Raw genomic sequence first — 12921 nt, forward strand, 5'->3', positions numbered from 1 at the left:
ATTTCACCGACATATTGCTAATGTGACCGCACCTTGAGTCTCAAAGCTCCTCTAAAACGTATAAATTAAGATGTGTGCTCATACTCTACTATCCTTGCACATAAGATGTCCAAAATGCTTCCAGGTTTTTGAGTATGTGTTTTGTCCCCAGACGCCCAACCTGGTGAATCTGAACGAGGATCCTCTGATGTCAGAGTGTCTGATCTATTATATTAAAGATGGAGTCACTAGGTGAGCAGTGAGTGTTTGAAGGACTGATCTGTTTCTTTGTAAATACTGCACTGTGTGTCTCATGAGTGTGTGTGTGTGTGTTGCAGAGTTGGTCAGGAGGATGTGGATATTCGTCTTAGTGGTCAGTTTATAAAGGAGCTGCATTGCGTCTTCTGCAGTGAAGTCAATGACAATAACGAGGGTGAGAGCAGTCACATGACTTTCATTACGTTCACGAAGTCCCACGAAAGTGACACGAAAGACATAATGTTACAGAAGATTTCTATTTAAAATCAGTGCTGTTCTGTTGAACTTTCTGTTCATCAAAGAATGTAGTATATGACAATAAACTCTCTTGAATCCTTAAAAATATCACGGTTTTCACACAGACAAATTTAAGCAGCACCATTTTTTTCAACATAATAATAATAATAATAAGTAGAAATGTTTAGTGAGCAGCAAATCATCATATTATAATGATTTCCGAAGGATCATCATGTGACACTGAAGACTGGAGTAATGATGCTGAAAATACAGCTTTGATCACAGGAATAAATTAGGTTTTCAAATATTCACGTAGAAAACCGTTCTTGTAAATAGGAATAGTATTTCTCAATATTAGTGTTTTACTGTATTTCTGATCATATAAATGCAGCCTTGGTGAACATAAGAGACTTCTTTCAAAAACATTTTTTTTTTTTTTTTTTTTTTTACTAACACAGTAGTTAAGGGCTATGTGTATATAAAATATTACATAAATATCCATACATTTTATGTCACATAAGTAGCCATATACTTAGTAGTTATATAATGCAGTAAAGTTTTAAAGACAGTGTATTTTGCCACATCAACAAGTGATGTTTTAGGCATGAGAAAGCCATTTTGATGTTTTAATGTAATCACATCTCAAACTTAAATATCTGTGTGTGTGTGTGTGTGTGTGTGTGTGTGTGTGTGTGTGTGTGTGTGTGTGTGTGTGTGTGTGTGTGTGTGTGTGTGTGTGTGTGTGTGTCTGCAGTGGTGGTGACTTTGGAGCCGTTAGTTGGAGCAGAAACATACGTCAATGGCAAGCGCATCAATGATGGTGTCGTACTCAAACAAGGTGACTTTTTTTTATATATACAATTTTTTATATGTTTTTAATTGCGTGGTTTAGAATGGAATACTAGTGTATTGTTTACTACACGACACCTCGCCGTACAAAACCGCCAACTATTATTTTATATGAAATTCTGTTATACAGGACTTAACATGCAACGGTAACTATTTAAAATACTTTAATTTGGAAATAGATGCAGTTATAATGCATTTTTACATTTTGTTTATAAAAGTCTTAAAGGGTTAGTTCACCCAAAAAATTTAATTCGTCATCAATTACTCACCCTTGTCTTGTTCTAAATTCATAAGACATTAGTTCACATTTGGAACACAGTCAGTAAACAAACATAAAGCATTTAAAGTTGGTAAATGGAAGCTCAAGCATGAGAACAAATAGAACAGGTTTGTTCTCGCGCATCAAGCAGGTTCAGTTGAGCTTCTGTTTATGTTCGCTGATCAATGTCTATGTGACAGTTCGTACAAGGTGCTTACAGTGCTTGAAGTACTTGAATTTGATGTTTTGAAATTTAAGTCCTGGAAAACCCTTGAAAACAGCCATATTTATGAAGAAGTACTTGAAAAGTGCTTGAATTATTCAAAGACAATATGTGAAATTAGTGTTTAATTTAATTGCTAAAACAATCTTTTCACACAAAATCAACACTGCAACCCATCTGATATAGATATAGAGCCATTTCGCATGGCTATGAGTGATATTGCTCATAAATATCCAAGTATATAGCTTATACAGCTTTTATTCTTCAAGTCAATCATACTGTATATTCATGGAAAAGAAAAAATCAGTTTGAATAAGGAAAGCGATGTCTTTGTCATAGTATCCTTTCAATGGTTAAAGTTACCACAGTCATTGCTTGTGTTGCACTTAATTTGTACCATTTTGTTTTATTCGTTTGTTTTTGTTTATCTGTTTACCTTTTTTAGAATTTGAAATATAATAAAGATATTGTTTGATAAGTGATATCTCTGATTGTAGTCCTTGAAAACCAAAAAAGTAGTGCTTAAAGTCTTTAAGTCCTGGAATTTCATTTTACAGTATCTGCACGAACCCTGATGTGAATAGGCCTAAATTCAATCTGTACATTATATAAAGCGATTGTGTCTCCTCAGAAGACTTTGATTAAACCGCTTGATTCATATGGATAAGTTTTACAATCTCTTTATGAATGTTTTGAAGCGTCAGAGTTTTAGGTGGGGGACAGAAATATCTCAGTTTTCATAAAAAATATCATTTGTCTTCCGAATATGAGCGAAAGTAATGACAGAATTTTATTTTTTGGGTGAACTAACCATTTAGGGAAGGAAAGTCATGTTGAATTGTGGGATACAACAACCAGGGCATTGTTCTCTTGTGATATACTTAACTTTTATGGCAAATGTCACTGGTCATCTGGATATTTTTCTCACACAGAAAATTGTCACAGTTCTGTGTACTGCACAAATGGTAGTGTGGTAATGTCATTCCCATCATGCATCTTTACTGTAGCTTGAAAACTCCTATGTTCTTCTTTGTCCTGTGCTTGTATAGGTAACCGTATAGTGATGGGGAAGAACCATGTGTTCAGGTTTAACCACCCTGAGCAGGCCCGCCTGGAGAGAGAGCGCAGTGCCACACAGGAACAGCAGGGGGAGCCAGTGGACTGGAGCTACGCACAGAAAGAACTGCTGGAGAAGCAAGGCATTGACATAAAGCAGGAGATGGAGAAGAGGTAAATACACATTTAAAAAAATGTCCTATATGGATGGATCTGTGTTCAGGTCATAGCCTTGGAAAAATGTATGTGAAATGAGTATTAAAATGCATGGCCAAGCTGGTTTTTGGAACGAGGTTGCTGGTTTGTTACTGGTCCAAGATGATCTTGTAAAACCTGTTTCCTTGCTAATGTTTTCTCTCTCTCAAACCCACCCTCTCTTAGACTGCAGGATCTGGAGAATCAGTACCGCAAAGAGAAGGAAGAGGCCGACCAGATTCTGGAACAGCAGAGACTAGTAAGAAAAGACACTGTTTAAGATAAGAGAGACATCCAAAATGTGTAGTGATGGTGGGGGTACTCCAGGACCAGGGTTGAGAACCAGAGTCTTGTGATTGTAAGACTGGAAGAACTGGAAGAGAGGGCAACTCTCTGAGAGAACAAAGGAAATTAACATGCTCTCTTGTGCACCATTCATCTGAGGTGTCACGTCTCACTTCAGTATCATCCTAATCTACATCTCTTTCCCTCGTCCCCCGTTCCTTCTCCCTCTCATGCTGAGATCACCAAAATTCACCCATGAATCCATATGGTTTAACGTGAATAATTATCATACAATATTACACATGTTTGGTATCATTTGAAATGTCTCAGTGCGACTGGTACAAATGTCTCATTCTCCACAGAAGTAAAACAAAAGGCAATAAAGATTTTAAGAGTTTAGAGAGAACTCGCACACAGAGGAGGGTTTGTCTTCCAGGCAAATGGCATTCTGCTCCCAAAGGTGTAAACTCTGAATGCAAATTCCCATTGTTAGCAAATGTTTCCATGTAACTGGTGGCGGTGGTGGTGGCGCAATGGATAAGACACATGCCTTTGGTGTGAGAGACCCGGGTTCGAATCCACTGTGAGACACCAATGTGTCCCTGAGCAAGACACTTAACCCCTAGTTGCTCCAGAGGCGTGCGACCTCTGACATATATAGCAATTGTAAGTCGCTTTGGATTAAAAGCGTCAGCTAAATGAATAAATGTAAATGTAAATGTAAATGTAACTCAACCTCTGTCCCCAGTAAGTCTGGGATGGTGATTAATGCAAATTCCCACTGTGAACTCATGTTTGCATTTGAAAAGAGGTTTCTGCCTTGGTCTGAGTATTTAGGGATACTCAGTATTGGTCTGAGTATTTAGGGATACTCAGTATTGGTCTGAGTATTTAGGGATACTCAGCTTATTCATGCTGAAGAAGGCTCGTGGCGATTTTGTAACTCAAATTAGCTTGTGATGCTGAGAGTGGCCAAGACTCTCAGCATCATGTATTTTCTAATGTCAGGTTCACATCTTCTCTCTTCATTCCAGAGCATTTGATGTTTTGTGTTTATTATCATTGAACTGATTATGAAATTGGCATGATAGTACATTTACCTGACGTTATAAATTGTTACATTTGATTTTATTATGACTGACTCTGAAATTGTTTTCCCAAGTAGATTAAATGGATTCGTATGTTACCCGCAAGTTTTGCGTCAGATTAGTGACGACTAATATTCGGCACTAAATCAAGTGTACTTGGTTTTGCAAAGACAAGAAGTGAATTTCTGTTTAGGGCAGCAAAAGCGGCTTGACCAAATCTGGGTGTCTTACCTCTGTTTTAATTTAATGTTACTTTAGATGAGTGTACGTGGGGAATCACGGCATGGCCAATCCAAAGCTATAAGACAAGTAAAGTTGATCAGCTTATATCTGTAGTAGTGGCCATACCTCTACTGAAGTAAACGTTACGTTAAATTCAAGTGTATGCAATTCCATGGGGTTTATACCAAAGTATCTTTGATTGTGTAAGCTTGAATGCGACCGATCTCAGGTGTATATAGCAATTACCTCTGTTTAGTGACCGAAGCTGGCGCGATTGTGATCGTGAGACCCTTCACCCGTATTATTCGGTTGTTAAGTCGTGACGTAACCACTCTCCGATAATACTCTTTCCGGGTCCAAAGTCCAGGTCCTCTCTACCTACCTACCGCTTTCGCTAGTGTTTTGGTTATTATTGAGTGTTTTTACAATGCCGCAGTGCTGTGTCCCGTGTCCCGAGCTAACTCACTTCAACCTCGTAAATCTTCTTTTTCATTGACTCTACCCTTAATTATGCCACCTGAGTGATGAGCTACACTAACCACTCTGTTGGTGTTAAAGGAATTTAAACCCTTTTTGACCGCCAAAGGTGCCTCACTAAGAAGGACGTGATCGTAAATAAATTTATAGGTTCCACCATTGTTATTTCTGGACGAGAGGAGCGCTTGGACCCGGAAAAGGCTAAACGTCACGGGTGACGTCAGACTTAACAATCGGATTGGAAAACCGCCATTGGACCTTTAGTCAGGCTTACATGATGCAGATTCAGGCCCTGTTTACCCTTGTAAATATGTGCTGCTCTGTGCTTTTCTCTCAGTTACAAAATGAATACAACAAAAATGACATCAGTGAGAAAACTGCAGTTAAGAAAGCATCGGTTCAGAGCGATGTGGACATGTGCAATTCAGCACTCCAGTCCTCCAGTCATGTCACGTTTATTTATATACCGCTTTATACAATAGATAGCTTAAAAGCAATCTTTACAGTATTAAACTTTAAAAACCAGTGACGGTGTCTCTTTAAATTAGAATTAAGACTTAATTTCCTACAATAAAGCGACTCTCCAGTGTGTTCATGATTTACTCATGTCTGACCTCAACGAACTGAACAGAAGAAATTAACCAGAGATGATTTCCACGTCAAAGTAGGCGGAGCCTCAGAGCCACACCCACCTATTACATCAGACCAATGGCAGTACTAAGGTGTTTACCAGCTGAAAATTTTGCTTTGGCAAGTTGTTTCGAACTCCTGAAACAAACTCCAAAAGTTTAGAAAGATAGAGACGGACAGGGGTCAGTCTGGTACCCCATACCCTTGTTTTTATAACCATTATAACTTTTTCCTTTGTTTCAAATGTTTTCACGATACTGCAAAATACTTTTAATTCCAAAGTAATTTGAATTCCAGTTTTCAATGTGGACCAAGCTTTGCATCATATCATGAGTCCAGTCTCCTGTGTGCTTTGTGTGAGCAGCGCTATGTGTGTGTGGTGTGCAGAATGCCTGCCTAATGTATGCAGAACGCTCCAATCTCGTCCGTTAAGCAGTCCCGTGACAGTTACCACATTGCCATAAAAGCTACAGTTTAATGCAGTTCACTGGGTTTTAGAAACAAGCTAATGTGTCTTTCTGTCTCTGTGTGCAGTATGCAGACTCAGACAGTGGTGATGACTCCGATAAGAGGTCCTGTGAGGAGAGCTGGAGGCTCATCTCTTCTCTCCGAGAGAAACTACCTGCTAACAAGGTCAGACACACACCCCTGGAACACCAATACATTGATACTGAACTCATTTACTTGGTTTGTCTCTCTAACACATGCACAATCAACCTTGTTTTGAAATTGCTTAGGTTGTTGATTCATTTAAATAAGCTGTTTTCAGTCTATTGAAGCCTCTCCTACATTGACTTTCATTAAAATAAGCGACCTGTGGTCTCCTTCCCTGCGTACCACAGCGCTTCACTTTTCTGCTAACCTTGGAGGATTGCCTTAAAGCGGCTTTGGCATCTCATTCATTGTTCCTTTCACAACACTGTTGTGTGTGTTTTGTTCTCTCTGACTGTTTGTTCTCAGGAGTGTATACATGTATTTTTAATCCAAACTCTTGCATTATAATTTATTTATTTACATCATTGTTCACAAAGCTTTTTATATGGTTTCAGAAGATTTACTGTGAAATTTTGCACACTTAACATGAACCACTTTTATGAGACAATTATGGTGCCGTTTTTCAGTCTTCATTCTCTCTCTTTGTATTGAAAAGAGCGGCCATATTAAATTCTGCTTCTGTGTTCCATGCTAAAAAAGCTTTATGGGTTTGGAACAACGTAAGAGTGAGAGTATGAAAATACATTTTTAGGTTAATGTTTTCCATACCTTGCATGTTATGCTGCTCAATATGCAGTATTTTGTATTTAAATATTTATTAGAATTTTTTCAAACATTATGTATTACACATCTTATTTAATTTTTGATTAGATGTCAAGAATTTGTGTGTGAATTTTTAATGAAGTGAAACCAGATTTGGTTTTTATTTGATCAAAGATCAACTTTAAAAACCTTTTTAAGAAGTTTTTTACTTGTCTTTTATTTTTATTTTTTATTAACTTTTTTTTCTCGCCATGAATATAGCAGTGTTTGCTGGCATGATGTTAAATAATAAACAATCAATCAATCATTGCACCTTGCTGTCATATTTCTTAAAAATAATATTATTGAGTGTTTTTGAGACGCGGTCTTTAGATTGTTTGAGGTTTAAAAGCTCATCTCGAGACCACTGCATTCTGTTTCTGACTGTGGTCAGGAAGTAAGTCTTCTGTTCTTGCTAAATGTTTGCAGATGCAGTCTATCGTGAAGAAGTGTGGTTTGCCCAGCAGTGGGAAGAGGAGGGAGCCGCTGCGTGTGTATCAGATCCCGCAGCGCCGACGCATACCTGCCTCCCAGGAGTCCAAGCACAGACTCAGCCTGGAAGAGCTTCGCACACAGGCTGTTAAAGAGATCTGCTATGAGGTTCCTCATTGTGTTCCATACGTGGCTGAAAATAGCGCGCATTTATCTAGGTTAATGTTAGAGGGAGTGGCCATGTAAAGTGACTAATGTTAGGCGCATATTTCAAATGATAAGCCATGTTTGAGGTCAATGAATGATCAGCGAACGTTTGGATTTCCTTCCAGGCATATTTACCACACGGCCATAGTGTAAACGATCTGCCCATTCATTTAACTATCTGCGATTAACTGACTAATTAAAATTTGGTCAATTAAGCCTATTCGTGTCAACTAATGTTGAAAAAGTCATTTTGAAAATAATTCCAATATTATTGTTCCTCTGTCTCGTTTTAGTGTGGACTTTTAAATTTTAAAAACTATAATTATCGGTCTAGTTATCGTCCTTTGTATGAATGGGTTTTTAGCCTCATACTGTGTCCTAACCAGACGCAAAGCGATAAGATTCCAGCGACAAGTAATTTGTCTGTCCACACTAGACGCGACGTGACTGCAAGATGCGTCAAAATCAATCAAAACCCACAGCCTATCAGAACAGCGTGTGGGCGGAGTCTCGCGGCACCAGAGAGTAATCTTGACGCACTCGCAAGAAAATGGATAAGTAACTAAATAATCAAATTCACTAATATTACACCATTTAAACATTATTCAAATACATAGGCTACTGAGTTACTAAAACAATCTTTGTCAAAGAATACACTTGTTTGTTCACAGTTTGAACGTTCTTGTTTCCATTTGTTTAATTTCAAGATCTGAGGTGAATTATCCATTGTTGCTTTTACAGCTCAAAGCTGGAGCACTAAATGATATTCAAAGTCACATTACATGCTTTTAACATTAAATAAAGCACAAAAACAGTACCTGAGATTATCATCGCCACACTTTGTGTTTGTTGTTCCAGCGCGACGTCGCAGAAAAATAGAAACCGTTTCGAAAATAGAATCGTCGCCGTCACGGTCGGTTAGGACAAAAACATATTGCACACCTCAAAGCTTCCTCAAAACTGCATGCACCAATCTGATTGGCTTGTCACTGACCATATGTGTATGAATGTCTTGCAGACACTTGCATAAGCAGGAGTTTACATTAACAGGAGCATCTCTTTTTATTCCTCCTCTTAAGGTGGCGCTTGGAGACTTTCGGCACACACGGCAAGAGATCGAGGCCTTGGCCATTGTCAGGATGAAGGAGCTTTGTCGGACATACGGCCAAAAAGACCCTCAGGAGAGAGAGACTTGGAAAAGTGTGGCGAAGGACGTATGTGAGACTGTGGGCATCGGAGAAGAGGAGGGAGACCGGGAGGAAAGAACAGCAGGAGGAGGAGGAGGAGGGAACGAGGGAGGAAAGACCGATATGGGAGATCTCAAGGCTCATATTGACAAGTTGACTGATATACTGCAGGAAGTGAAGATACAGAATAATATGAAGGATGAGGAGATACGATCGCTAAGGGATCGCATGGTGAAGATGGAGAAGATATTCCCTGTCGAAGTTCAGGTAACGCTTGTAAATCTAGAATCAGCCACAAAATGTACTTACACTTCTTCTCCCCAGTCCATTTACTAACCGTATGATACAAACGAAACTGAAAATCTGATAAACTCGCCTTACGCAACCTCCAGGAGTCAGTGCACCAGCCTGCCTGAAAAATGTGTGCTAAAGTTGTGCTTAAAATGTATGTGATTATTAATTGTATTGAATTATTGATGTTAACATGCCATTATTTTCGATAAACCTGTCCCGAAACGACACTTCAAAACAAACTGTGTTTGATTTCATCTTGTGTAACCATCCTATTATTAGCATTGATTTAAATTAAGCTTTGAAGAAGGATATATACAAATCATGTACTTGTATTAAAGGCGTAATGTCATGTAGTCGTCAACCGATATATTGCCAAGACCAATAAATCAGCCGATATTTTATTTTATTTTATTTTATTTTATTTTATTTTATTTTATTTTATTTTATTTTATTTTATTTTATTTTATTTTATTTTATTTTATTTTATTTTATTTTATTATTTATTTATTTTTTCTTTTATTTTTTTAATGCTTTGTATTGGCCGATAAGTGTTCTGTTTGACTGATAAGTGTCGGAAGCGGGACTTTTATTTTGATTTAATCCCTTCTTTCACTGATATTACCATCAGATCTCGGAGCAGGTCTTTGAAATAGTGAGAAACAATATGGTTTTTATAATTTAATCGAGTAAAAGTAAGATATTATGCTTTGGAATGTAATGAAGTAAAGTATTATTTCCTAATACATAAAGTAGAGATGGAAGAAAATGCACTGAAGTACAGTAACAAGGTAAAAATACTAAACACAAATCACTTTGTGTACCTTTAAATCCAGTGTCAAGATTCTCTTGGTGTTTTGTATTTCAGGGAGACGACGAGGACATTAAATTTGCTGAGGCCAGAGATGATGAACCGGCAGCACAAGTCCACCGACGCGATGAGGATTCTGGGTACCGGCGGGGTCGCCATCGCTGGCAGTACCCGGATAAGTACCACGACCCTAAACGCCGCAGAGGAACCAACAATCAGCCAAACAGTGCCGTCTACACCGCTCCCTCGGGACACTCTCAGAACAACCCGTTTAGTACAGCATCATCTCGATTCTCAAATCCATCTTTCAATTCTCAAACCCCTCGCAGCCCCAACGGGCCTTTCATGCCAGGCACCGGACGCTTTTTGCCGCCTCAAGAGAGGAAGCTACAGTTCCCGTTTAAGAATAATCCCCAGCACAGAGGCTTCTTCTGGGGCCCATCTGCAAACCAAGAAGGTGGACAGGACCCATCTACTCAGTCCTCCTCTGATACTGATTTGGTTCATACCTTCCAGTCTTCTCCCTCGCCAAACAAGGGCCAATGGCCACACAATCATCATCAACAACAACGGCGCAATCAGGGTAACTGGGGTAACAGGCAACGACCACGAAACAGGGGACGCAATCCATTCGATGGATATTTAACCAACGAGCAGGCTGAGCGTAAAGACGGCGGGTCAGTCCAAGGGCAGCACAAGCAAGGTAGAGCGCGCTACACCTGGTACAATCCCAATTTTGCTTCAGACCAGTCTGTTGGGGATGGATTCCAGCACTATAACTACAACCAAACCAGACAAGGTCTTTACAAACACCCCAACTCACAGTACAACCACTACCAGCACCCTCATCCGCAGGACAACCCTCCAGAGATGACCCAGTTTAGGTCTGAAGCCAATCCCAATCCACCTTCAATCCCAGATTACAACAGCACCCCCATGGAGACCTGATTTCATCCGATCTTGTGCGTAGTTCTCGGAAAGGACTCTTAGAAACCTCGGGACCCTCAGATACAGTGTTGTGGTTTGTTGTGGAAGGGTTTTAGATGCTGAAATAGGAAGGGAGAAACTCCCTAGTGCAATACCAATGCTGTACGAAAGACGACACGAAAACATTTTATGCACCTGAATTTTTATGTACATATTGCAGTTTCATACCTGCACCGACAAAACCTGATTTTATGTGCGCACATATCTATATGTTATTCAGATGTGTATATATATATATATATCTATAAGTAGGTTATAAATTGAAAGCATATGTATTTGCAAGAGAATGGAGCTTCTTATGTCGCACAGTGCACTGCAACATTGACATTGTGTTACGGTTATATGAAGCTATTTGGAGAGTTCTGTTGGATATCTGATGATTTTACATTGTGCCTTCTGAAAAGCCAAAGAATTTGGTGATTTATTAGCCCTCAGACTCTGCTTTGGATGCTGCCTTTTTTATAGTTGCTGTTTTTCCTCCTTTTTTTAATCTTCCCATTCATTAATATCCTCCTATTCTTGCATCTTGAGAGGCATGTGTTTCAGAAATTGTCTTCTGTTGTTAGGGGATAAAAAGACATGGGATACATAATCCTAAAACTGTTAAGTGCTAATAATTAGGGTGGCGAATTCTTTTTCTTTTTGTTACCTTGCCCTAATCGGGCACATCATGATAAAGAGACAATGATTCGATCTCTTCTCTGTTCAGGTGCAATCACACTAACAACACTTTGCTGCAGCGAAGTGACAAATTAATTCATTTTCAATGAGAGTTGGCAGCAAACAACTTACGCGGAGTTCAAATCCCGCAGCTGTATACTAAAAACAAATGATCTGATATGCTATTATATTTATCAATTCATGCATCATTTAACGTACAGGGAAAAAAATATGTGGTGTTTGATTCTTATTTTTGGCCAGAATAAGCTACAGTGGACCAGACTTTATGCCAATAGTCTGACTCTGTGACACTAGCCAAATACTGCATCTTTTCAATGGATTGTACTGTTGTTCAATAACGTGCTGATGAAATATCTTTCCAAAAGACTTTCGGTAGACAACAGTTTTTCGGTCACGCTTTAGTTTAGGGTCCAATTCTCACTATTAACTATGACTTTTGCCTTCATAAACTCCTAATTACTGCTTATTAATATCCTACCCAATAATCTAAACTGAATAACCACCTTACAAACTAAGGTATTGGGTAGGATTAAGAGATGTAGAATATGGTCATGCAGAATAAGGCATTGATATGTGCTTTATAAGTACTAATAAACAGCCAATATCCTGTATAATGCATGCTAATAAGCAGCTAGTTGATAGTGAGAATTGGACGCTATAAACTAAAGTGTTACTGATTTTTAGTTTTTAAAGTGACGTGATGTAGGACCTTTATACAGCACATGTAAAGCCTAACTCTATCCCTCAGCCTTGTTTTCATCCATGTTAAATTCAATATGGTGTCTACCCTGACTAAGGTCTGTTATCAGACAGTTGATTGATGAATAAATCATGGGCAAAACCACTGAATTCTTGCTGTATTCTTGTCGCACTTGTTTAGGACATGCTGTTATTCCTATTTTGACCATTTGTAAGTTCTCAACTGAAAATGATCTCCAACTGAAAAAAATAAAAAATTAATGAATTGTTCCAGTTGATGTATTTGTTTAATAAAAGCACAAATTGTTTGTGTATAGTTTCCAAAATACAATACAGACAAATGTGTTAGTAGTTGATATTTGCTAACATGCTTTCCTCTGAATAAAATAAACGCACAACAAAAATAAGTGGTGAGAACAGCAGTTAATGGAGCAATTGGTGGTCTAGGAAATGCTAACTTTAGCCTGCTAGCATTGAAAGCAAAACACATGAACACACACAGACCAGAACCGAGACGACCACGTTATTGGATTACATCATGTGTCATTGACCGGTGAGAAAACATTACTGTA

General features: G+C 38.6%; 1 protein-coding gene across 1 annotated transcript in view; it reads left to right on the forward strand.

The window, feature by feature from the left end:
- The window catches only part of kif1ca (kinesin family member 1C, a), a 59469-nt gene extending 46850 nt beyond the window's left edge, over positions 1-12619 (forward strand). Inside the window, exons 16-24 of the mRNA XM_082170925.1 lie at positions 152-231; positions 318-412; positions 1229-1312; positions 2855-3035; positions 3243-3315; positions 6293-6391; positions 7484-7654; positions 8773-9147; positions 10040-12619. Of these exons, the coding sequence (XP_082027051.1) occupies positions 152-231; positions 318-412; positions 1229-1312; positions 2855-3035; positions 3243-3315; positions 6293-6391; positions 7484-7654; positions 8773-9147; positions 10040-10930 (2049 nt within the window). The 3' untranslated portion in view covers positions 10931-12619. The remainder of the gene's footprint in view (positions 1-151; positions 232-317; positions 413-1228; positions 1313-2854; positions 3036-3242; positions 3316-6292; positions 6392-7483; positions 7655-8772; positions 9148-10039) is intronic.
- Positions 12620-12921: the final 302 nt, after the last annotated feature.

Source organism: Leuciscus leuciscus (assembly GCF_965113295.1).
Source record: "Leuciscus leuciscus genome assembly, chromosome: 5".
NCBI classification, from domain to species: domain Eukaryota; kingdom Metazoa; phylum Chordata; class Actinopteri; order Cypriniformes; family Leuciscidae; genus Leuciscus; species Leuciscus leuciscus.